The sequence below is a fragment of the Oryx dammah genome, unplaced genomic scaffold (genome assembly GCF_014754425.2).
Source record: "Oryx dammah isolate SB20612 unplaced genomic scaffold, SCBI_Odam_1.1 HiC_scaffold_8, whole genome shotgun sequence".
NCBI lineage: Eukaryota > Metazoa > Chordata > Mammalia > Artiodactyla > Bovidae > Oryx > Oryx dammah.
Window position 1 is genome coordinate 31,692,312 of NW_024070192.1, and position 24,437 is coordinate 31,716,748.

A 24,437-nucleotide genomic window follows, 5' to 3' on the forward strand; every position below is an offset into this window, starting at 1 on the left:
TACTCAAACTCATGTCCATTGAGGCAGTGATGCCATCCAACCATCTCATCCTCTGTCATCCCCTTCTCCTCCTGCCTTCAGTCTTTCCCAGCATCAGGTCTTTCCCAACGAGTCAGTTCTTCCAATGAGCATCAGGTGGCCAAAATACTGGAGCTTCAGCGTCAGCATCTGTCCTTCCAGTGAATATTTAGAATTGATTTACTTTAGGATGGACTGGTCTGATCTCCTTGCAGTCCAAGGAACTCTTGAGAGTCTTCTCCAACACCACAGTTCAAAAGCATCAATTCTTTGGCACTCAGCTTTCTTTCAGTTCAGTCAGTTCAGTTGCTCAGTCGTGTCCGACTCTTTGCGACCCCATGAATCGCAGCACGCCAGGCCTCCCTGTCCATCACCAACTCCCGGAGTTCACTCAGACTCACGTCCATCGAGTCAGTGATGCCGTCCAGCCATCTCATCCTCTGTCATCCCCTTCTCCTCTTGCCCCCAATCCCTCCCAGCATCAAAGTCTTTTCCAATGAGTCAACTCTTCGCATGAGGTGGCCAAAGTACTGGAGCTTCAGCTTTAGTATCATTCCTTCCAAAGAAATTCCAAGGTTGATCTCCTTCAGAATGGACTGGTTGGATCTCCTTGCAGTCCAAGGGACTCTCAAGAGTCTCCAACAAGAGTCTTCTCCAACACCACAGTTCAAAAGCATCAATTCTTCGGTGCTCAGCCTTCTTCACAGTCCAACTCTCACATCCATACACGACTACTGGAAAAACCATAGCCTTGACTAGACGGACCTTAGTCAGCAAAGTAATGTCTCTGCTTTTGAATATGCTATCTAGGTTGGTCATAACTTTCTTCCAAGGAGTAAGCGTCAGCTTTCTTTATGGCTCAACAATCAGTAGAAATAGACAAAAGAATGAAAAGGTCAGAAGACTGTCATTACTCACTCGAAGCTCTTCTCTGCTCTCTGTTATTTTACTTAATGAGTGAGTAGATGACTTCCTTGTTTTTACTGCTATTATTTTTTTAAGCTGACAAGTTCATATGTGTTTGTGACAGAAGAAAAGAAAATACAGATAAACAAAAAACATCCACAATCTACTACTTGGAGATAACCACCACTATTCATATTGGTGTGTATTTTAATTATCTGTGTAGTTGCTAATTTGTGTCTGACTCTTTGCAACCGCATGGACTGTAGCCTGCCAGGCTCCCCTGTCCATGGGATTCTCCAGGCAAGAATACTGGAGTGGGTTGCAATTTCCTCTTCCAGGGATTTTAATTATATATATAATCAAATTGAAATTACCTTGTAGAATGTGTTCTGAAAGATGCCTTTTTTTTTTTTGCTTTATGCATCATGAATATAAAATTTTTGGTACAGCAGAAATGAATACAACATTATAAAGAAACCATACTCTGATAAAAAAAATTCTTTACTTGGAATTATGCTAAAATCCTAAAAACAGGCATCCTCTTCTTGGATGGGATGAAGGGGGGATGCAACTGGAGAAGGCTGGCTGTGGCCTCAGTGACACAAAGGGAGGCACTTTCCTGCCTGGGTGGGCATCCATATGCGCAATGGGTATCAGTCCACCCTCCTGTTATTAGTAGGTGAGTGTCATGCCTATGTTGATAGGCATGTGGATGAGCAACGGATGGAGAGGAGGTTGTTCAAAGTGAGAAGGCATCTTTTTATTTTTAATTTCAAAAAATATTTTGGCAGAAGAGAAGTGCCTTCCTAAGGTAGCCAAGTATTTTAAAAATATTCTGATTGCTTTCACAGGTTGAATGAGCCCATCATGTGCGTGTTGGCTAAATGAAAAGGTATAAACATTTTGAAAACATTCCCTTCGCACCAAATGTTCCTTTCGTTAAAATAACTTGAGCAAGAGAGAGAGAGCTTTGAAAATGTAGTTCCTGTAACACTTTTCTGAGAGAGACTGAAGAATATGAAAATGATCAGAAGGTCTTTTTCCCCCCAGAAGCAGTCAACAGGGTGGTAGAGTGTTTTGCTCTTGGTGTTCTTTCAAGAGGGCTGTTGTGAGGCTGATTATCAGTAATCTGGCCCGTGAATATCCAGGTTTTATAAAGCAAACATACTGGGAGATTCTTTGCTTTGCCAAAGCATCTCTTTTTTATAGAGAGTCTGGTTGCAAGGATCTTTGAACTGAGGTCTTTAGCTCAGGAATTTAATCTACGGATCAATAAACCTGTGAAACTTGAAGCATGAAGCATGTCTGCCATCTTGCTTTTCATAATTTGTAAAACTCTTTTTATCATCACGAGAAATGTGCAGTAAGAATCTTATCTGCCTAGAATGCACACATAGAAACAAGATCCAGGGAAAGTTTCGGCTTGAGCTTGACCGTGGTGGTGACCAGGGCTTGGACACAGACATGATGACACCAGCAGCCAGTGGAGAAGCAGGTCACAGGAACCCTGGTGGTGGCGACAGCTCCCTGTATTCCTGTGGGCTGGGCTCTGGGCTTCTGTTCTACCTGCTTCTCTCCTTTGATCCTCACGGCAAACTCACAAAGTGGGGGCTATTACTGTGTCCATTTTATGTCAGGAAGCTGAAGTTTGGGCACTTGAAAGCCCTTTCTATATGTCCTCCATTGGTGAACAGCACAGCGTGGATTGGGAGGTCTGCCGATGAGGTTTTAGCTGCCGTGAGATTCTGCAGGATTCTGATTTCCACCTCTCATGTTGGCGATACCCATTGTAACGGCTTTCCAGGTGGCACAGTGTTAAAGAATCTGCCTGCCGATGCAGGAGATGCAGGTTCAATTCCTAGCTCGGGAAGATCCCCTGGAGGAGGAAATGGCAACCTACTCCAGTATTCTTGCCTGGAGCATCCCATGGACAGAGGAGCCTAGCGGGCTACAGTCCATGGGGTCTTAAAGAGTTAGACATGACTGAACGTGAACACATGTCATTTTAATGGCAAAGGTGAAGTTCAAGGGGAATCTCTATTAAATAGCGGTGAATCCAAGGTCATCTCCGTCCCCCAATTCTGGGTGAGGGACATACAACAAAAATATCAATAAGAGGCTAATAATTATATATTTATGGCCAAGGAACCACCCCCACCCCAAACCACAACATGCTAGGTGCTCTTACAGACTTCTATAAGGCAGCGCAGGTGGCTTAACACATCCCACAGACCCACATGTCCACAGCAATGAGAGTGAGGGGGCGGACAGTGGCCAGCATGGAAGATCCTGATGCACAAGGTGGGGAAAGGTGGTGAAAAACTGTCTCAAAGAGGAAAAAGGATCTCCCATTTTTGAACTTATCTACAAACTCACAAACAAGAGAACAGACTTGTGGTTGCCAAGGGGGAAGAGTTGGGGGGAAGGATGGATTGGGAGTTTTGGGATTAGCAGATGCAAACTACTATCTATAGGATGGATAAACAATAAGGTCCTACTGTACAGCACAGAGAACTATAGTCAATATCCTGTGACAAACCATAATGGAAAAGAATATATATGTGTGTGTGTGTGTGTGTGTGTGTAATTGAATCTCTTTGCTATACAGCAGAAAATAACACAACATTGTAAATCAACTATACTTCAATAAAATAAGTTAAAGAATCTCCTTTTTTTGACCTTTTGTTCTTAACCATCAGATGTGCAAAAATATTAGATTCACTTGTGGCTAATAAGATAGCAGCTGGTTCCATGGATAATACCGTTCATTTATTATATGTATCCCTCTGTCATCTTTTCTTTCCTTGGAGGAAATGGAAAAAACCTTTTAGGACCAAAGTTTAAACCCATGGCCCGGTGGATCTATCTTGTTTGGACTACACGGTATTTGATATACCCGTGGTGGATTCATGTCAATGTATGGCAAAACCAATACAGAATTATAAAGTAAAATAAAAATAAAGAGAGAGAAAGAAAATTTAAAAGTTTCCTCTATTGAAAAATTAGATTTTACATAACAATTTGGTTTTCTTTAAAAGTCAGGTCCGAGGTGCTGGGGCCTGGGGGAGAGGGCTGTTTGCCTCAGGTGGGGGTCACTTACAGCAATCTTGGCTTTAACGGCCGCCAGCTTCTCCTGGGCAGCAGCGAGGTCCGAGGTGGCCTTGCTCAGCGCTTGGCGCTTGGGTTCCACGTCACAGAACACCTCGTGAAACTTCACGATGTTTATGACCCAAGAGCAGAGGCCTGCGGCCGCATAGGACTTGGTGGCCACAAACTCCGGATTGAACTCGGGGTCCTGCAGATATGGCCTGATGGCCTTGAGGCAGTTCTCATGAATGTTCTCCTTGTCAAAGTGGATGAGGGAGTCCAGGAAACCGTCCACCTTGGCCATGGTGACCTTGGCGGCCTTCCAGCTGCGGTCCTTGGGCACCTTGCCCCTGGGGGCTATGAGCACCATCACTGCTGCGCTGACATTGCTCACCGCCGGTGGCGGGGAACCGAAGGACTTCAGCTCGGTCAGATTGGTCTGCAAGAGAGATGCACATTGTTAGAGGAAAACCCGTGGGTTCTCTTTGTTGTCGATCCCTCATGGAGGCTGGCTCGGAGCGATCTGAGAGAGCCATTTCGAAGCCTTTAGGTGTCCTCGGAATTTTAAATATCATGATTCATCAGAAGGGAACCGAGAATTCCCCAGTGGTTCCAAACTGCTCCGAATGGCTAGTCGAGACTCAGCGAGGTTCTCTCAGCACTTTGACCTGCAGGCCATCAGAAACACACACTTATTTCATATTTAACTGAAACGTATAAGGATGTCAACATGCTCTGAAACAGGCAGCGTGCCATGAATAAAAGATAAGGTTATTATAAATTAATTTCCATCTTGGATTGAAGAGAGTGGCAGTGTAACCCAACTATATATATTTTTTCTTTAATTAAACTGCTTTGTTCCATGAGCTTGTTCTAACTACAGCTGACCATCCTGATAGCAAAGTGGTTGTTTCTGCCAAGAAATAATGCAGACAGAAAGCCAGGTACAGCGTGTGCTGTTACTGCCTCTGCCTAGACAGGGGTTGGAGCTTTGCTACAAGTTTCACTTGCCCTAGAAAGATATGGCTGAAAGGCTTGACCCTGAAAAGCCACTTGAACTTCTCAGGCCTTAGCATTTTCATCTGTAGGTTGGGGGCAGTCCACCTGCAAGTGAAATTTGGTCAGAAATGCATATAAAGTTGATTTAAGGTTTGTTGTGACCGACAGTGAGGAACGTGTAATCTCAAAAGCACTTGATTTCAAGGCTGATTTTGTGAACAGGGGAAAATCTTAATTTCAAAGGTTAGATCCTTGTGCCAGATTAATTTGGGGGTGTTCTCAGGCCTGGAAATCAAAACAGGAGGGGGATTATTTCTAGGACCGAATGGAAGCAGCTAGGAAGATGCTCCGTTTATTCTTGCCACGGTTTGCACTTTGAGTCATAACAGTCTTGTCTACAATGGACAGGAATGAAGGAGAGCATAGGTGTGGCAGGTGTACTTGAATACCCAGTCCTGTGGCCTCCCCTGAGCCAAAGAGAACAAAGAGGGAAAATACAATCAGAAACGAAACCCCCACAATTTTAATATAATTTAAGTTGAGCATGTATGTTCAATGTACTGAATTAAGAAAAGATAAAAATGGATACAGATGAAATTTAATTCTATAACCTAGATATATCATTGTTAATATTTCAATGTAATTCCTTCTAATTTTTTTAAAAATTTATGTATATATTTTTGGGGGGGCAGTGGGGATATGCTGGGCCTTTGTTGCTACAAGGGTTTTTCTCTAGTTGTGGTGTACAGGCCTCTCATTGTGGTAGCTTCTCTTGTGGCAGAGGACAGGAGCAAGTGTCTTTTGATTTCATGGCTGTGGTCGCCACCCACAGTGATTTTGGAGCCCAAGAAAATAAAGTCTGTCACTGTTTCCATTTTTCCCCCATCTATTTGCCATGAAGTGATGGGAGGCTGGATGCCATGATCTTAGTTTTTTGAATATCTAAATATAAATATATACATATGTGTATACACACACACACACACACATTGTATACAGTGCTTTTTCATGATGCTCATTGTCTCTCACCCTTGCCCAGTGCAAAACAGAATCTTCATAGAGGCAGAATCTTTGTTCATGGAAGTGTCACGGGCACCTAGAACAGTGTCTGGCATGGAGGGCAGTCAGGGATTCTCCGCTGAGTGAATAAACGTATCTGCACAGTCGTTCATTTGGCAAAGGGGGGGATGCAGTGGTAAACAAAAAAGTCAGTCCTTTTGCTCATGCAGGTGGTGGGGATGGACACAAAAGGGTCAATCTTTGGTATATTACAGAGTGAGACGTGCTCTGAAAAAAAGCAAAAAGCAGGGCTAGTAGGCTAGCAGATTCTTGAAGAGTGATGGTATCACTTTGGCCAGGGAGGAGGTTCTGGGAAGACCACTTAGAGAACCTGATGTTTCAGGAGGGGGAAGGGCAGAGAGTAAATGAGTGAGGAGAGGGCAGGCACAAATGCCAGTTCCAGCACGATTTATAAGAGCTCTTCACACACACACACACACACACACACATGTGAGAATACTCTTTTTTTTTAATTTAAAAATTTTGTTTAAGATATTCAGTGACAGATAGAAATTTAGTTTTCCTACAGCCAAATTGAATAATCCTTTTCCAGATGACATCATGCTATCATCCTTCGTTTTTATGGTAAGAAGGGTCTTTCATGTATATTAAGATGATGTGACCTTATAGTAACTTTTCTAGTTCTTTTACAGTTTCTTTCTTATTGTTCACTGGCTTACAAGATTACATTATTTAGTCCTTCTAGTAAAAGAATGGAGAAGGCAGTGGCACCCCACTCCAGTACTCTTGCCTGGAAAATCCCATGGGTGGAGGAGCATGGTGGGCTGCAGTCCATGGGGTTGCTAAGAGTCAGACACGACTGAGAGACTTCACTTTCACTTTTCACTTTCATGAATTGGAGAAGGAAATGGCAACCCACTCCAGTGTTCTTGCCTGGAGAATCCCAGGGATGGGGGCGCCTGGTGGGCTGCGGTCTATGGGGTCGCACAGAGTCGGACTCGACAAGAACACTGGAGTGGTTTGCCATTTCCTTCTCCAATGCATAAAAGTGAAAAGTGAAAGTGAAGTCGCTCAGTCGGGTGCCATTGCCTTCTCCGTTTCTCTCATTTAGATGAGCCATAATTTAGCCAACTCCATATTGTTAAGTATTTAGGTTATTAAATTTTTAATAGCTGCTTAAATGATATGAACTTTTAATGAAATTAGAAATAAGTAAGCTCCAAATCAGAGTCAAATTAGACTTGGATTTAATGTATAAAGTATTTGAGGAATAGTGACATCCTTAAAATATTAAATCTTTCCTTACACAAACTTGGTACATCTATTTCCCTATTCACATCTTATTTTACACTATTCAACAAAGATGTGCAGTTTTCTTCACATAGTTTCAATAAATTTATTTATGTTTACTTATACTGAGAGTTTTGGTTGCTATCTTGAAAATATTATATTTTCTAACTGGCTACTGCTGATATTAGAAAAGCTATTAAATTTGTAATGCACCCTTAACCCTCCCCTTTTATTTGTTTTATTATATTTTTATGACATCTATGAATAATAACACATTTGTCTCCTACTTTACAACATTCGCACGATTACCATTTTTCATTTATCATTGCACTGGCTAGAAACTTTAGGGCAATTGTTTTATAATAGAAGCAAAGGGGGTCATTATTGTGCTTTTTCTTTGCTAATGGGAATTCTGTTAATGCTCGACCATTAGACGGGATGTTTCATTCTTGGACTGGGATTGATTGCTATGTGTTAGCAAATTATCCAAATATCCTTTTGTTCCTACTATACTGAGAGTTTTAGTAGGAATGGATGTTGAATTGCATTAGGTATCATTTTTGACATTTCTCTAACTACAGAATTTTTTGCCTTTTTTTAAAGATTTTTTTTTCAATGTGGACCATTTTTAAAGTCTTTACTGAATTTGTTACAATATTGCTTCTGTTTTATGTTTTGATTTTTTGGCCTCTAGGCATTTGGGATCTTAGCTCCCAGACCAGGGATCCAACTCACACTTCCTGCATTGTAAAGTGAAGTCTTAACCACTGGACCACAAGGGAAGTCCCTCAAAGCTATTCTTCTTTGATCGATGGTTGGGTATATTTACAGGAGTAGCCTTACATAGGCAAAACTTCGGTTGGCAGCATACTGTTTGAATAAATTGCTAGGCTTGATTTACCAGCATTTTATATGGATATCTTAAATCACTACTCATAAATTTGTATAATTTGAGGTTTTATTTTCTTGTGCTATCTCTATCACTTTTAGGATCAAGCTTATCATATAATAAAGGTCTTAAAAAGTCCTGTAGGAAGGAAGTCTGTTAAACTCTGTAGCCCTAGAATTCTCAAAATCATTTAATTATGAAATATATCTTTTACATAACTTGTTAATATTAAGTTACAAGTCAAATGACAGGAAGAACATATTTACAACATATATAACAAGACATATAGTAAAAATTTATCTTAGAAACCCTACAAATCAATAAAGAAAAGGGAAATTATCTCATCAGAAAATGGACAAAGAATCTGAGCAAATAATGAAGGAGGTAATCTAAGTATTAGAATCAAACCATTCACAAATTTTTAAATGAAAAAATTATTGTGTTCTTAATGAGAAAATTTAGAATGATTGAAAATACTTAAGACTGGCAAGGATGTGGGGGAAAGCAGTGCTTACAACTACAAACAAGAGTAGCTATTTTGGATAGAAATTGAGCATTATTTAAATAAAAAAGAGAATTATTGTTAGAGTTTCCTATTGCTTCTGTGGGTCTTCCCAGGTGGTGCTAGTGGCAAAGAACCCACCTGCTAATCCAAGAGACATAAGAGACAGGGGCTCAATCTCTGGGTTAAGAAGATCCTCTGGAAGAAGGCATGGTAACCCACTCCAGTATTCTTGCCTAGAGACTCCCATGGACAGAGGAGACTGGCGGGCTGCAGTCCCTGGGGTTGCAAAGAGTCAGACTGGACTAAAGCAACTGAGCACACACATTGCTTCTATAAGAAATTACCACAAACACAGTGACTCAACGTGAATGTATAATCTTCCTATTCTGGAGGTCAGGATTCCTAAGCCGAAGATGTTGGAGAGGCTGGTTCTTTCTGGAGGCTGGATTAGAGAGTCTGATCCTTTCTGTTCCCAGTTTCTAGAGTCAGCCTCACTCTTTGGCTCAAGGTTCCACATCAAATCAGCTCTGTCTACTCCCTCCGCTCTCACCATCATACCACCTTCTTCTTCCGATCTTCCTGTCTCCCTCTTCTTTCGATCCTTGTGATGACATTTAGGACCCAGCTGGGGCTTCCCTGGTGGCTCAGATGGTTAAGAATCTGCCTGCAATGCAGGAGACCCGGGTTTGATCCCTGAATGGGGAAGATCCCCTGGAGAAAGGGACCCAGGTTTGATCCCTGAATGGGGAAGATCCCCTGGAGAAAGGGGAAACCCGCTCCAGTTTTCTTGCCTCTAGAATTGTACGGACAGAAGAGCCTGGTGGGCTACAGTCCATGGGGTCAAAAAGAGTTGGACATGACTGAGCGACTAACACTCTCACTTTCACTGGATAATCCAGCATCTCCCCACTGCAAGATCCTTGATTTAATCACGCCCACAGAGTCACCATATGAAGTAAAATCCACAGGTTCTAGAGGTTAGGACGTGGGTATTTTGAGGGGTGGAGGAGGTACGATACAACTTGCCATGTTGTTCTCTCAAACAAGTGTATTTCTTATTTGGCCCAGAGAAATATTTGAACATATGGAGTAGAGATGTATGCACAAGAATATTTGTATTAGAGGAAAAGAAACTAATTAGACACTCAAGAGTAAATAGCTAAAAGAAATAGAGTACGTTATAGCCTGGAATACTACAAAGCATTAAATAAATATGGTTTCAGTGTATGTATTGGTGTGGCACAGTCTTGTTTCATGAGGAAGAGTAAGTTGTCATTATCTATTAGTATTTAAAATATGATATATTTTATATGCATATAAACATATAATGCAGTGCATATAAAATATATCATGCTGTAAACACAAATCTCCTGCTTTGCAGTCTGAGCCTCCAGGGGAGCCCTAGGTGTTTGTCCCTCAGTCATGCCCAACTCTTTGTGACCCACTGGACTGTAGCCCACCAGGTTCCTCTGTCCGTGGAATTCTCTAGGCAAGAATACCTGAGAGGGTTGCCGTTCCCCTCTCCAGGGGATCTTCCCGACCCCGGGATTGAACTTGGGTCTCCTGTATTGCAGGTGAATTTTTTACTATCTGAACTACCAGGGAAGACCTAGTGTATTTCATATGTGTATTTGCACAGATATAAATACATAGAAAAATTGCTGGACGAGATAATTTTAGCTCCAGCTTTTCCAGGAGTGCTGTTTTAGGAGAGGACTGGGGGGTGGAGTGGAGAGAAGGGTGACTTTATGTCTCATCCTGTACATTCTGTACTCTGAATTATTGGAATGATAAAAATGCCATTATATGTTATTTGTATAATAAAAAATAAGTTTACTGGATAAAATGCATAGGAAATAAATAGAAAATTTCAAGTAACTCTGCAAGGAGAAAAAAAGAAGCCATGAAATTATAAGCAAAACCATTCTTCAACGAGGGCAGGAAAAGTTATACTGGATTTGCTTCAGTTTAGCTATAAAAGTGAAATAAAACTGCCAAAGCAGAGACTTAAAATGTACAGGGACTTACTACTATGCTCTGATTGACAGGTGTTCTTTATATATTAACTAAAGCTTCATTGTTAACTTTGAAAATGATGAGAAAATAGGAATGTAGTACTTAAATTACCAGAGTCCTGTGGATGCAAAACAATTTGAGGATACTCAAGGGGGTCCTTGTGTTCGTGAAGAAACATTTCCCCTGTTCTGTGTGGTACAATCTGATCCATTCTACTTCTTTGAGCAGGGGGTGGGGCTGGGAGAAATGGATGAAGGTGGTTCAAAAGGTACAAACTTCCAGGTTTAAAATAAATAAGTCCTGGGGATGTAGTGTATAGCTAACTGTGTTGTATATTTGAAAGTTGCTAAGAGAGGAAATCTTAAAAGAAGAAGAAAAGACAAAACACAAGAAAAATTGCAACTATGCATGGTAATACATGCTAACCAGACTTCGTGTGGTGATCACTCAATAGATTTGTATATATTGAGTCGTTATGCTGTACACTTGAAGCTAAGATAACATTATATGCCATTGTGAGGGATGAAGAAGTTCAGTGACTGGTGCGTGAGGCTCCACAGCTAGTTTGAAGACAGTACCTGTCATGTTATCTGGCACACAGTAGTTGTTGCTTAATTCACTAAGTTGTGTCCAACTCTTTGTGACCCCATGGACCGCAGCTGGCCAGGCTCTTCTGTCCATGGGATTGTCCAGGAAAGAATACTGGAGCAAGTTGCCATTTTCTCCTCCAGGGGATCTTCCTGACCCAGGGATAGAATCCTCATCTCCTGCATTGGCAGGTGAGTTCTTTACCATTGAGCTACCATACATAGTAGGCATTCATTAAAAACGATTTTCATAGGCTTTGCTGGTGGCTCAGCGGTAAGGAATCCACCTGTCAATGAAGGAGACAAGGGTTCAATTGCTACTCTGGGGAGATCCCACATGTCAGGGAGCAGCTAAGCCCATGAGCCCCAACAACTAAGCCTGTGCTCTAGAGCCCAGGAACCACAACTACTGAGTCTGCCTGCCTTAGAGCCTGTGCTCTGCAGCAAGAGAAGCCACCACAGTGAGAAACCTGCCCACCACTTCTAGAGAAGCCTGAGAAGAAATGAAGACCCAGCATGGACAAAAATAAACAAATAAAATTATTAAGAAAATGTCATTCCTTTAGGAATGTGAGTTTCACTTTCTTTGTGGCAGAGGTATCTAGGCCTCAAATCCAGTGCTTTTTTTCTGAATCTGATCCCGTCACTTCCATGAGTTACACCTCTATGTGTTTATTTCTATCAGCAAAGTTCACCTAACTAATCAGCCATAAAATTAACCAAGAGTATTTCAGGGGTTTTCACTGTTTCCAGCCTGTGGAAACAGAAGAGATAACACTGTTATAAAGACATCATCAACTACAACACACTGAATGGCTGCCGTCTGTTAGCTGTTAATACTTTTCATGCATTATCTAACTGAATCCTTACAACAACCTGTTGCTGCTGTTCAGTTGCTCAGACATGTTCGACTCTTTGCAACCCCATGGACTGCAGCACGCCAGGCTTGCCTGTCCTTCACAACCTGATGGGGACTGTATTATATATATACCACCTCTTTACAGGTGAGGAAACAGAGACTCAGAGAACATAAAGTCATTCCTAGGGTCACACACAGTGAACAGTCCAGCCAGAATCTGGTCTCAGCTCATCTTAGAAAATATAATCTCTGTGTCAAAAAATCTTATGAAAGATGTTCATCTTCTTGGCGAGAAGTGATTCGTATTGTTGGATGGCAGAAACCAATACAACATTGTAGAGCAATTTTCCTCCAGTGAAAATAAAAAGAGCTTTGAGAAGAAGGAAAAGCTTTCAGGCTGAGAAGTGGTGGCATAATTTGGTTACACCTCCACTCCCCAGCCTATCCACAATTCCCAAAATTTTCCTGGAGAAATCTTGTGTTTTCTATGAATGTGGGGTAGAGGCCCACTTAAGGGTTTTATAGGTCCTTCCTTTTAGGGACCTCCCACTACACATCATAAAAAACACCAAAATGTGCTCCTATTTCACATTTAATACCATTTATACAAAACTATACATCACAGGATTTTCCAATGTCCTCAGTTTAGTCTCAGATGTACTGAGGCCCTGAGCCAAGAGATGCTACCTTCCAAAGCAAGGTGTGCATTAGCTACACAGAATCCATAACGGAAAGCTTCAGAGGGACTTTCCTGGTGGTCCAGTGCTAAGACTCCACACTCCCAAAGCAGGGGACCTGGGTTCAGTTCCTGGTCAGGGACCTAGATCCCAAAGGCTGCAATTAAGAGTTCCGTGTTGCAGCCAGGGCTTCCCTGGTGACTAGTGGTGAAGAGTCTGCTGGGCAATGCAGGACACTCGAGTTCCATCCCTGTGCTGGGAAGATCCCCTGGAGAGGGAAATGGCAACCTACTCCAGTATTCTTGCCTGGGAAATCCTAAGACGACCCTGATGGGCTAAAGTCCGTAGGGTCACACGAACTGGACACGACCAAGCGACTCACACTTCAACACCTTCGGTGAGAATGGCTGCTGAGTCCCACCCACTCAGCCTTTAAGGGAGGATGGGGGGCAGGGGGCCACGTGTCCCTTCACATCAAGTCTAGAGAAAGGAGGGCTTTAAGGAGACCACTCAGAGAGCTTAAATGCAACTTGAGTGACACCAGACTGGGGTTATAAGTTACAGAAATCCACAGGGTGCGAATGGCAGGCTAGTCCCCTGGCGGTGGAACTTGGGGGGCGTTTCCTACATGGGTGGCCAACACTCTCAGAGTCCATCTGGAAGAAAGAGGCACAGGTGTCGCCCATGGAGCAGAGGTGAGCTGCTGGCATGGCCCACCTGGCATGGGCTGTCTGAGACTTTGACCAAACGGCCCCTGTGAAGGGGCAAATGACAGAAAGAGGAACCGGTGGAGGGTCTGCAAAGAGATGGTGTGAGCTTCCAAATAAACATCAGCTTTCCTCTGTGATACCAACTCCTGATGACCTGAGTCTGTCTGCCCTGCTTTCCATCTTTCTCCCTCAGCCACAGTCATCCAAATGGGAAAGAAAGTTAATTGTGAAAACTATAAAAGGAAGAAGTACTAACCACAGGCACCTCTCAACACACAGAGTATCTTTAAAGGAACCAAAATAAAACTCCCAATGAACACATCTCAAGAGTCATGCTCGTTCCACTAAAAGGTCATGTGTATGAGCTGAATTTAGTTGACACACAGTTACATGCTGTCGACAATTGAGTACTTGCCAAGTTTGATTCTGTACATTTTTTTCTCTTACTTTGGAGACAACATCTTACTTTAGTCTCATATCTTAAACATTTTCATAGGGCCTTAAGAGGCCTGCCTGCATGTGTGTGCTAAGTTGCTTTAGTCATGTCTGACTCTGTGCTACCCCATGGACTATAGCCTGCCAGGCTCCTCTGTCCATGGGATTCTCCAGGTAAGAATACTGGAGTGGGCTGCCATGCCCAGATCTTCCCAATCCAGGGATCAAACTGAAGTCTCTTTCATGTCCTGCATTGGGGTGGGTTCTTTACCACTAGCACCAACTGGGAAGACTTGACCCAAGGTTTGAACCCAGCTCTCCTGCATTAGAGGCAGATTCTTAGCCACCAGGGAAGCCCGTAAGAGGCCTATGTGTCCTGTAGCACAGAAGAAGTAAAATGGCCATGGACTGCATAGCCATAAGGTCTCCGGGCTTGCATTTTGAAGACATGAGTTCAAGTCTGGCTCTAACATTGAGGTCTGTGACTCTGGGCTCTGGCTTTCTCATCAGTGAAGTGAAGAGGCTGGACAGTTGGCCCCTCCTGTCCTGATAAGTTTGGGACTCACATCTCTGGGATTTCACCGGTAGCCTGTGCATCCTGGCATATATTCAGCATATATAAATATCTGCTTGCTCAATGAATAAACCAGTGACAGCTGGTCCCAGCCAAGCCCTCTGGACTGTACCCTTGTGTCCCTCGGAACACCAGCGTGGTGGGCTGCCTTTGGGTCGGAGGAGAGGCTGCTCCTCCCTGGAGGGATGAGCAAGCACGCACACCTTCCTCCTACCTTGTTGAGGGTGTTGAGGGCCGCCTGGGCTGCCGTGAGCGCCGGCTCTGCCTTGGCCAGGTCTTCTTCACAGTCCTTTTGCTTCTGCTGAACCTCCAGCATGATGAGGGCCACCTTCCGCTCCTCCTCATCGGCGATGGCTTTCTCTCTGCTCACCTTGTCCGTCTCCACGCCCACCACCTGAATCAGCTTGTCGGCATCTTCATTCTTCTGCCTCAGCTCCACTTCCTGGGTGGCCAGCTTGGCTTTCAGCTCATCCACCTGCAGCAGAGAAGTGGCAGGTTTTTTCGGATGGAACCATGGTGGGGTCTGACCCTTCAGGGCAGGGAAGAACACCAGCTCCTGATACAAAGGTGCAAAGCTGAGCTCTCAGCTGGGACCAAGCTCCCTGACCTGGGAAAGGAAAGGAACACTGGCCGCCCTCTTCCTCTCTCCTCTGCAGCAAATGTGGTGGAAGATTCTAAGCAATGGAGGCTGTGAACTTTCTTTCTCCTTGATGCCCAAATGACACAGGTGGCTTCTCGCTGACATTGGTGTCTGTGTCTTGTAAAAACCTCACGGGCCTAACATAACACTTTGCACATAGTAGGGCTTTAATAAGTAACAATTATCCTTTAATTGGATTTGGCCAATCTGGGATGCACCAAGGATTTAGCAAACTATACAAAGTGAGTGTCCACTGGGTATCCTGAAAGATGGAATATATGAACAGACAGTGGCCGGACCATAAAAGCAGAACTCTGACATAGAACCTACAGCAACCTGCCCAGGAGACCAGCCCATTATCTACAGCAACCAGCTGAGAAAGCCAGCCTGCCATTAAGTCAGACTGACATGGAACAGGACCCTATGGTCCTTGCCTCTGCGATGTCCTCCGCCTGCCTTTTGTCGGTGGAAAAACTAGCCAAAAAATACATTTAATCAGAGAAGTGAGAACATGCACAAACAAAGGAAAACAGTTGAGGGAAACCAAATAATAATAATGTAGTCATTAAACATAGTCAAGAATGTTTGGTTCCTTCGCAAGGGCTACAGATAATATTCTGAGCCATATCCTATGTAGATACAGAAACCCCTACCAGGTGAAGAAGTCAACTATATAATGACCAGACTGTAGCCATGACATAAGCTTCCATAATTCTGAGAACTGGCCTCAAGGAAATGGGAACGAATTGACCTTGGAATTGAAGATGAACGGTACCTAATAAAGATGACGCTGGTCACACCAGTGATGACCCATTTCAAGTTGACTGTCAGAGCTGTGCTGTTTCTGCATGTAGCCTTCTTCCTCAGTCTACAAAAGCTCTTGCCCATTGACTATTACCGGGTGGGGGAGTCAGCCTTTGGACAGATATCCGCTCTCCCCCGCAGCTGCCAGCATCCAAATTAAGCAAGTTTTCCTTTCCACCAACCTGGCCTCTTTATTGGCTTTTGAGCAGCCAGCAATTGGACCTTGGTTTGAAACAAGTCTACTGTCTTAAGTAACAGTCCATGAAGACAGGCAATAACCTCTATAAGAATCAGTTCAAAATGGCCAGGACTTGATTAATAACTGACAACTTTCTTAATTTTATCCCAATGAAGGACCAGAAATGAGAGAAATTCAAATACCCCCCCCTAAACAAGAGGCCCAGCTTCTGATCTGCCCTCCTCTGCTCCCCAGCAGCTAGCAGCCTCCATCTGGGAATGCCTTTCTTCCAGCTATTTAGCTTTCCCATTCCTCTGCCTGCTTTTGTCTCTTGTTGTTGTTGCTCAGTCGCTAAATCACGTCTGATTCTTTGTGACCCCATGGACTGTAGCCAGCCAGGCTCCATGGGATTTCCCAGGCAAGAATACCGGAGTGGGTTGCCATTTCCTTCTCCAGGGGATCTTCCCGACCCAGGGATCAAACTTGTGTCTCCTGCATTGTCAGGCAGATTCTCTACTGCTGAGCCACCAGGGAAACCTGTTAATGTCTCTACCAAAGCGCAAATGATGGTGGCTGACTGCCTTGCTAGAGTGAGCTCTGAATAAAGAGCCTTTGCTTGTCCTCATTTAGTTGGACTTCATCTATTCCCACAATCCTTTCGAGAAGTAGATGAGCAGGTTGAAGTAGAACAGCATGGATTCCGATGGTCCAGACCAGCTGCATTCTCTGCCCACCTCTGTGTTCATGTGCATTTGGGGGCAATGTTGGAGTGGTGGGGAATACTGGCTTCCAGGGATCCTTCTATGTTCCCCATCAGGTGGGAAGAGGTGAATGGCTTTCTATGTGCTCAGTAGGGGGTGATGGTTCTCAGAATGTGGTCCTCGGATCCCAGAAGGTGGTACCCAGCATCAGCACCACCTGCGAAATGCAAAGTTTGGGGCTTCCCCAGTGGTCCAGTGGTCAAGAACCCAGCTGTCAAAGCATGGGACACGGGTTCCACCCCTGGTCCAGGAAGAGCCCACGTGCTGTGGAGCCACTAAACCTGTGTGCCGCAACTACAGAGCCCATGTGTCCTGGAACCTGTGCTCTGCAACGAGAGAAGCTACCACAATGAGAAGCCTGCTCACTGCAACTAGAGAAAGCCCACATGCAGTAATGAAGACCCAGGACAGCCAATAAAATAAAATAAATAAATAAATAAAATCTTAAATAAGGAAAAAAAAAAAAAGGAATCAAGTTCTCTGGTCCACTCTGGACCTACTGAATTAGAAATTCTGGTGGTGGGACCCTGCAATCTGTGTTTTAATAGATCCTCTGGGTGAATCTGATGCCCACCTAGGTTTGAGAATCACTAGCCTAACTCAAGGCCTGTTCACGTTCAAAGAGAAGACTCAGATCTATTTATTTCTGGAAAGTAAAAAAAAAAAAGTCAATTGTATTTGCAATACAGCACATAGACTTTACATTCCAAGATGACCTCTTGTCTCTCATTTTTCTGAAGTCTATTTCACACAACCACCAAAGATTACTTCAGAGCTCCTAGAACATGTCAAAGAGATTGAAATGCTTTATGCTGCAAAAATAAAACGGGGGCTTAGACGTTGCTGATAATTCCCTTTTCATGGCAGATCAAAAGAAACGAAAATGAAGGCAGAAGAAAAAAAGAATGTGCTTTAATTTTGTGTATTCATAGAAATCGGAGACTTTGCTTAACTTCAGATGGAGGCCTGCTCCCTAGAACGGGTCTTGTATTCTTGTGTTGGAAGGTTAATCCCTTTCCACCTCCCATTGTTCAGCTGCAGAGTAATTTCTACAGGACAAAGATGCAATTGTAAATCAAAATGATTGAACCACATAATCACTCTAGTCAGCAAACACACCAGTAACTTTGTGTTCCTTTCCAAATCTTGGGAGATTTGAGAAAATTGAAGTGGGTTTTTTTGTTGTTGTTGTTACTGTTGTTTGTTTTATGGATTGCAGATTTGCCTTATGACCTCAGGCTCCGGGTAAGTAATCAGCAGTGCTGTGGATGGAAGCTTGATAACTCTTAAGCCGTGACATGGAGTGACACGAAGGGCCAGCCAGTCAGAAGTAGGCTGTCACTGCTCACTCAGTCGCGTCCAGCTCTTTGCGACCCCATGGACTGTAGCCCACCAGGCTCCTCTGTCTGTGGGGTTTCCCAGGCAAGAATACTGGAATGGGTGGCCATTTTCTCCTCCAGGGGATCTTCCTGACCCAGGGATTGAACCCATGTCTCCTGCACTGGCAGGCAGATTCTTTACCACTCAGCCACCTGGGAAGCTCATCAGAAGTAGGCTACAGACAAGGCAGAACTCAGGGTCATTTTATGGCTCTTCTTCAGTAGAACAGGACATTGAAAGAAGTGACTTAAATATTTTCTCTTCCCTCTCCCCTTTATTCAAAGCATTCAGGCTCCACTCTGGGTTTCTTGTCACCTAGACACTCCCGCACTTGGATAGGAAGATTAAGAGGGGAGGTGCTGCCAACACTGATGAGACCCTCTCCCCATGAGTATCGACCATACATGCTGACTCTGGGAGGTGGGGGGACGCTGACTGAGTCCAGCGAGAGTAAGAGGGTGGTGGGAGAGCCTCCCTTCTTCAAGGGCCAGGCACATGATGTTCAGAGAGAGGTCCCCAGAGCTCCAGAAGATGGAGAAGGAATCCAGAGCAATCAGTCACAAATAACACTCCATCGAAAGTTGGAGGCCTAGAGATAGCTTCCTTCTTGACTCAGAATCCATGGAGTCACCAAACACTTTCTTTTTTTTTTAATCAAAATGAACATTTAATGGTTTACATAACTTAATCCTGGGGCTATACTGGCTTCCGATACAGCTTCATCCTAGAACACAAACGACATCGTGTCTCTCAACATTGTTGTACTTTAAAGTGAATACATTTTTAGTCAGTGACTCCCGTCAGGATGGCAAGATGATGGCCAAGAACTTGGGATTATATTCTCATACCTCCAACCACAGAAAGTAAAGGAAGAAAAGAATCTTAGAATTAGTATCAGTATGCCTGGGTCAATCACTTGAGGTCATGGGTCCATACCTGAAAGATACTCAAGACCAAATGTCTCTGAGACCTAAGCCTACGTTACAAATCCAATCCTAGAGCCAGGGATGAAGTCAAAACTTCCAACAGCTTCTGATATGAATTTGGACTTCAAGCAGGCTTTCCTCTTAGATACAGATGTTTTCTGTCTAGAGTAGACATCTGTTAGGTTTGCCTGCCTAACAGTAATAATAATATAACAACTAACAATAATATAAAAACTATGTTCTGGTAACACAACTTGGTTTTCTTTTAGAGACCTTGCCTTTGCAAGTCCTTGTATTTTGGGTGGGGCTCGATGGTTGTTATGGATCCTGGCTTGTCCAATGAAAGGGTCCACATTATAGATTGGCTCAATATGGGCAAACCAAAGCCCCCGAAAGCTCTCTCAGAGCCAGCCCAGGAAAAGAAGGAAAGCAAGGACTTCCCTGACAGTCCAGTGGTTAAGAATCCACCTTCCAATGCAGGGGACAAGGGTTCACTCCCTGGTCAGGGAACTAAGACCCCACATACCTCTGAGAAACTAAGCCAGCCCACCACAAGTAGAGAAGCCTGAGAGCTGCAACAAACACCCAGAGCAGCCAAAAATCACAATAAATAAGGAGCAAAGAAGACAGAATGCTTGTCTGAGGTTTCAGAGCCACGGGGGTTGCCTGCCTGAACAAGGACATCTAGTGACTATCTAACTCCAGTTCTATCCATGTTAAACCCTGTCCCGTGCTTTTCAGGGATATAAATTCATCCACTCCTTTTTATTTTGTTTTGTCTAATCAACTTCAGTTGGATTTTGGTTAGTTGTCATCAAAAGGGTTCTGATAAACATCTAATGTAATCTCAAAATTTCCTTTCCTATTCTCCCTCCCTCCCCTCCCTCACTTTCCACTTTTTCACTTTTTTTCTTTTCATTGGGTGAATTTGAGTTAGTTTTCTTTTTCACTTGCAAACAAAAACGTCTTGACAAATACATCATCATAAATTTTAACTGTCAACTCCAGGTGACTTGAGGTTATTTTAAACCCCAGGATAAACTGAATTTAAAAGTTTCCAAGTCATACATATACATGTATTCATTCTCCCCCAAACTCCCCTCTCATCCAGGCTGCCACATAACATTGAGCAGAGTTCCCTGGGCTATACAGTAGGTCCTTGTAGGTTATCCATTTTAAATATAGCTGTGTGTACGTGACCATCCAAAACTCCCTAACTATCCTTTCCCCCTATCTTTCATGCTGGCAACTGGCTGAGTCTCTTCACTGTTCACCTAAAACTATCACATGTTGTTAATCAGGTATACTGTAATATAAAATAAAAAGTTAAATAAAATATTTTTAAAAATAAAGGTTTCCAGGCTGATAGATTTGTGGATTAAATCCACCAGTCCATTTTACTTATGATCGCACCTGAGTTAAACACAGAATTGAGGTTGATAGTGAGAGGAGTGAGACCCCAGGCAGGGTGGGGGGAGCTCTGATTGTGTCAAGACAGGGAACTAACTGCCCTCCAAAGACTGAGTTTTTAACATGATATGACCAACTCAACCTGAAATGCAAGGTTAAGAGGTTTCTAATCTTAAAGGAAAAAAGATGGATCCAGGGCCAAGTTAAATTCAGCTACTGAAAAAGAAAGTTATATTCTGACTAGCTGAGTCAAAGCATGAAATTATAAGTCTAAAGTCTGTTTAACTTTAGGTGACCACCCAATTGTTAATTATTGTCATTACTACTATTTCTAATACTACTTGTTGCTGTTGAGTCATTAAGTTGTGTCTGACTCTTTGCAACCAAATGGACTGTAGTCCACTGGGTTGCTATGTCCAAGGGGCTTTTCAGGCAAGAATACTGGAATTGGTTGCAATTTCCTTCTCCAGGGGATCCTCCTGACCCAGGGGCTGAACTGTCTCCTACATTGGCAGGTGGGTTCTTTCCACTGAGCCACCTGGGAAGTAACTGCTAAACAAATCTGGAAATCTGTCTGAGCCCAAGCTGTGAGATCCATTTAGCTTACTCCTACCAGATTATGTGCACCACAAGCTGTAATAATCAAGCAGAAGATACTATAGACTATATTAATAATTCAAGTCATCATTCTTTTACCAAGATTATGGTGATATATACTTCAGTCCTTTTCTATCGAAAGAATAGTTCCAGATGAAGGGTTTATATCAGAGTTAGGCACCTCAGATCATTCCATTCAAAAGACCCATTCTCCATCCTTGTAGGTGGTTTTTGAACCTGTTCATTCATTTGTCTGTCTATTAATCTACTTATCTATCGTCTACATAGCTATTCATATATAGATCACCTACTATGTGCCAATAAATCTTGATTTCTACTCTTGAAGGACTAATAGCAGTATTTCACGATGTATGCAAGAGAAGAAACATAAGAATGAATTCATGACAGTGTAAATCAACCATACTTCAATTTTTTAAAAAAAGGATGAATAATTCAAGGGACATAGAGAAGGGAATGTACACTGCTCAGAGCTTAGAGAGGGCTTGTGGGCAGGGGGGTAGGAAACTTTTTTAGGTCCTGACAGTGATAAGTTGACAAGGTAGGGACATATGTGAAGACACAGAGATGTGAACAAGCCATCGAGAGAGAGACAGAGACAGAGAGAGAGAGAGAGAGAGAGAACTATCTGGGGAGAACTTCAAATAGTGCTGTTGGACCTCAGGGTGCAGTGTGATCAAAAAGAGGAAGAAGAGAATGGCGCTATATGCAACTTTAAAAGTTCTGGAAAAGTTTAGAGAATCTGAATGGCAATGTCTAAGATCATTAAGGCTTACTCAAGCGAATATACAGACTTGAGGTTTGAACAAAGATCACTTCTCTTGCACACGTGGTGAAATACTGCTATTAGTCCTCAGAGCAGGAGACAGGTGGGTCTGAAGCTGTGTTGTCTAGTTGGGCAGCCACCAGCCACATGTGGTTAATAAGCACTTAAAACGTACTTTAAAATATAGTGTTCTACTTGGTCTCTCTGCTTAGTCTCCCTGACTGTATTCTGGCAGTATTCCAGGCAGAAAGCATTTAAAACATGGCTTGTCTCAACTGAGATGCCTGTAAGTGTAACTGTATACATGAGCTTTTAAAGCCATATAAAAAAAAAAGGGAAAATATTTTATGAGCAACTTTTTTAAACAACATTTTTCTTACATTGATTACATGTTGAAATGATAATATTTTGAATATACTGGGTTAAATAAAATGCTATTAAATTATGTGATGTTATATACTATTAAAATATATGATTAAAATAAAATCCACTTCTTTTATAGTTTTTTTTGATGCAGCTACTAGAAAATTCAAATTTGGACTTCTTTCGGGGGCTGTATTGCACAGCTTATGGGATCTCAGTTCCCCAACCAGGAGTTGAACCCTGGGGCCCACAACAGTGAAAGCACTGAGTCTTAACCACTGGACCATCAGGGAATTCCCTAGAAAATTTAGATTTGTGACTATGACTTGCAGGCTATTTCTATTGGGTAGTGCTGGTAGAGAATGCTGCCTGAATACAGTTAGGGAGACTAGGTAGAATGTTATTAATTCATTAAACAAATATTTATTGAATGCCTGCTCCATCCAGGCACTGTTTTAGGTGCTTGGAATACATCAGCAAACAAAAGAGACAAGGATCCCTTTTCTTATAGAGCTTGAATCCAACAGGTGGAGATAGACAGCAAAATATAAACATAAGTAAATTATATAATATGTTGTTGCTGTTGTTTAGTCACTAAGTTGTATCCAACTCTGTGACCCCATAGACTGCAGCCTGCCCGGCTCCTCTTTCCATAATTTCCCAGGCAAGAATCCTGCCATTTCCTTCTCCAGGGGATCCTCCTGACCCAGGGATCAAATCTGTGTCTCCTGCATTGGCAGGCAGATTCTTTACCACGGAGCCACCGGGGAAGTCCATATAACATGTTTGTTGTTGTTTAATCGCTAAGTTGTGTCTGTTTCTTTTGCAACCCCATGGACTCTAACCCATCAGGCTTCTCTGTCCATGAGATTTCCCAGGCAAGATACTGGAGTGAGTTGCCATTTGGGTAAATCCTTTATTTGGGGGAAAGATACAGTAGAGTAGAATAAGGGGCTCAGGAATGGTGTGGGGGCTGCAATTTTAAATGAGGTCATAGGGTAGGACTCCTTAGGAGGGGGACATTGAAATAAAGAACTGAAGCAGATGAGAGAGGAAGCCTTGGGGATGTTAGAGGGAAGAGCAATTCCAGGGAGGGGAACAGCTGGTACAACGGCCTGGAGTGTCTGAGGAAAGGACAGAGACGCAGTGAGGTTTAAGGGGGCATGTCTCGGGGACAGGGCAGTAGGAGATGAGATCTCAGAGATAACAGGACAGGGCTGGGAAGGAGACTCAGTGTAATGAGGGAAGTAGGGGCTACTTCAGGCGGTGGAGCGAAAAAGTGACATATCTATGCTTTAAATTGATCGCTCTGGGACTTCCCCGGTGGTCCAGAGGTTGAGAATCTGTCTGCTAATGCAGGTGACACAGGTTCGATCCCTGGTCTAGGAAGATTCCACATGCCGCAGGGCAACTAAGCCAAGGAGCCACAACCAACGAGCATGTGTTCTAGAGCCTCGGAGCTGCAGCTACTGAGCCTGCATGCCCGAGAGCCCGTGTTCCACGATAAGAAAAGACACCGCAATGAGGAGCCAAAGCACCCCAACTAGAGAGTCACCCCTACTCTCTACTCACTCACTAGAGAAAGCGCGCATGCAGCAATGAAGACTCCAAAATGCATAGACAAATAAATAAATCGATCACTCTGGCTGCTCAGTGGATGGCAGACTATTAGAGGGAAGCAGACAAACTAGTGAAAGGGTATTGTGGCTACCCAGGAGAAAAGGTGTCAGTGGCTCAGATCAGGGTGGTAGCAAGAGGTGCAAGGCAATGGCATTCTGGGCATCTTTGCAGCTAGAGCCAACATGATTTTCTGATGCACCAGGTGTGGATAGTGAGAGAAAGAGAGACATGAGCAGGGTCGGGGGTGACTTTGAAGGTTTTGGCTGAGACGAGAGGATGTGGGTGAAGCGGGCTTCGGGTGGGTAAGAGACTTGAAGGTTTAGTTTATTGAAATAATCCAGGTAAGAAGTGTCTAGATAGGGGACACAGCGAAAGGCATGCCCCTGAGAGGTACTTAGAAAA

General features: G+C 43.3%; 1 protein-coding gene across 2 annotated transcripts in view; it reads right to left on the reverse strand.

The window, feature by feature from the left end:
- DNAH9 (dynein axonemal heavy chain 9) overlaps window positions 1–24,437 on the reverse strand; it is a 284,846-nt gene that overhangs the window by 67,774 nt on the left and 192,635 nt on the right. For both annotated transcript variants that reach the window (XM_040243337.1, XM_040243338.1), the window contains 2 exons: window positions 14,787–15,047; window positions 4,025–4,450 (listed from right to left, as the gene is read on the reverse strand). In XM_040243337.1, coding sequence (XP_040099271.1) covers window positions 4,025–4,450; window positions 14,787–15,047 — 687 coding nt within the window. The remainder of the gene's footprint in view (window positions 1–4,024; window positions 4,451–14,786; window positions 15,048–24,437) is intronic.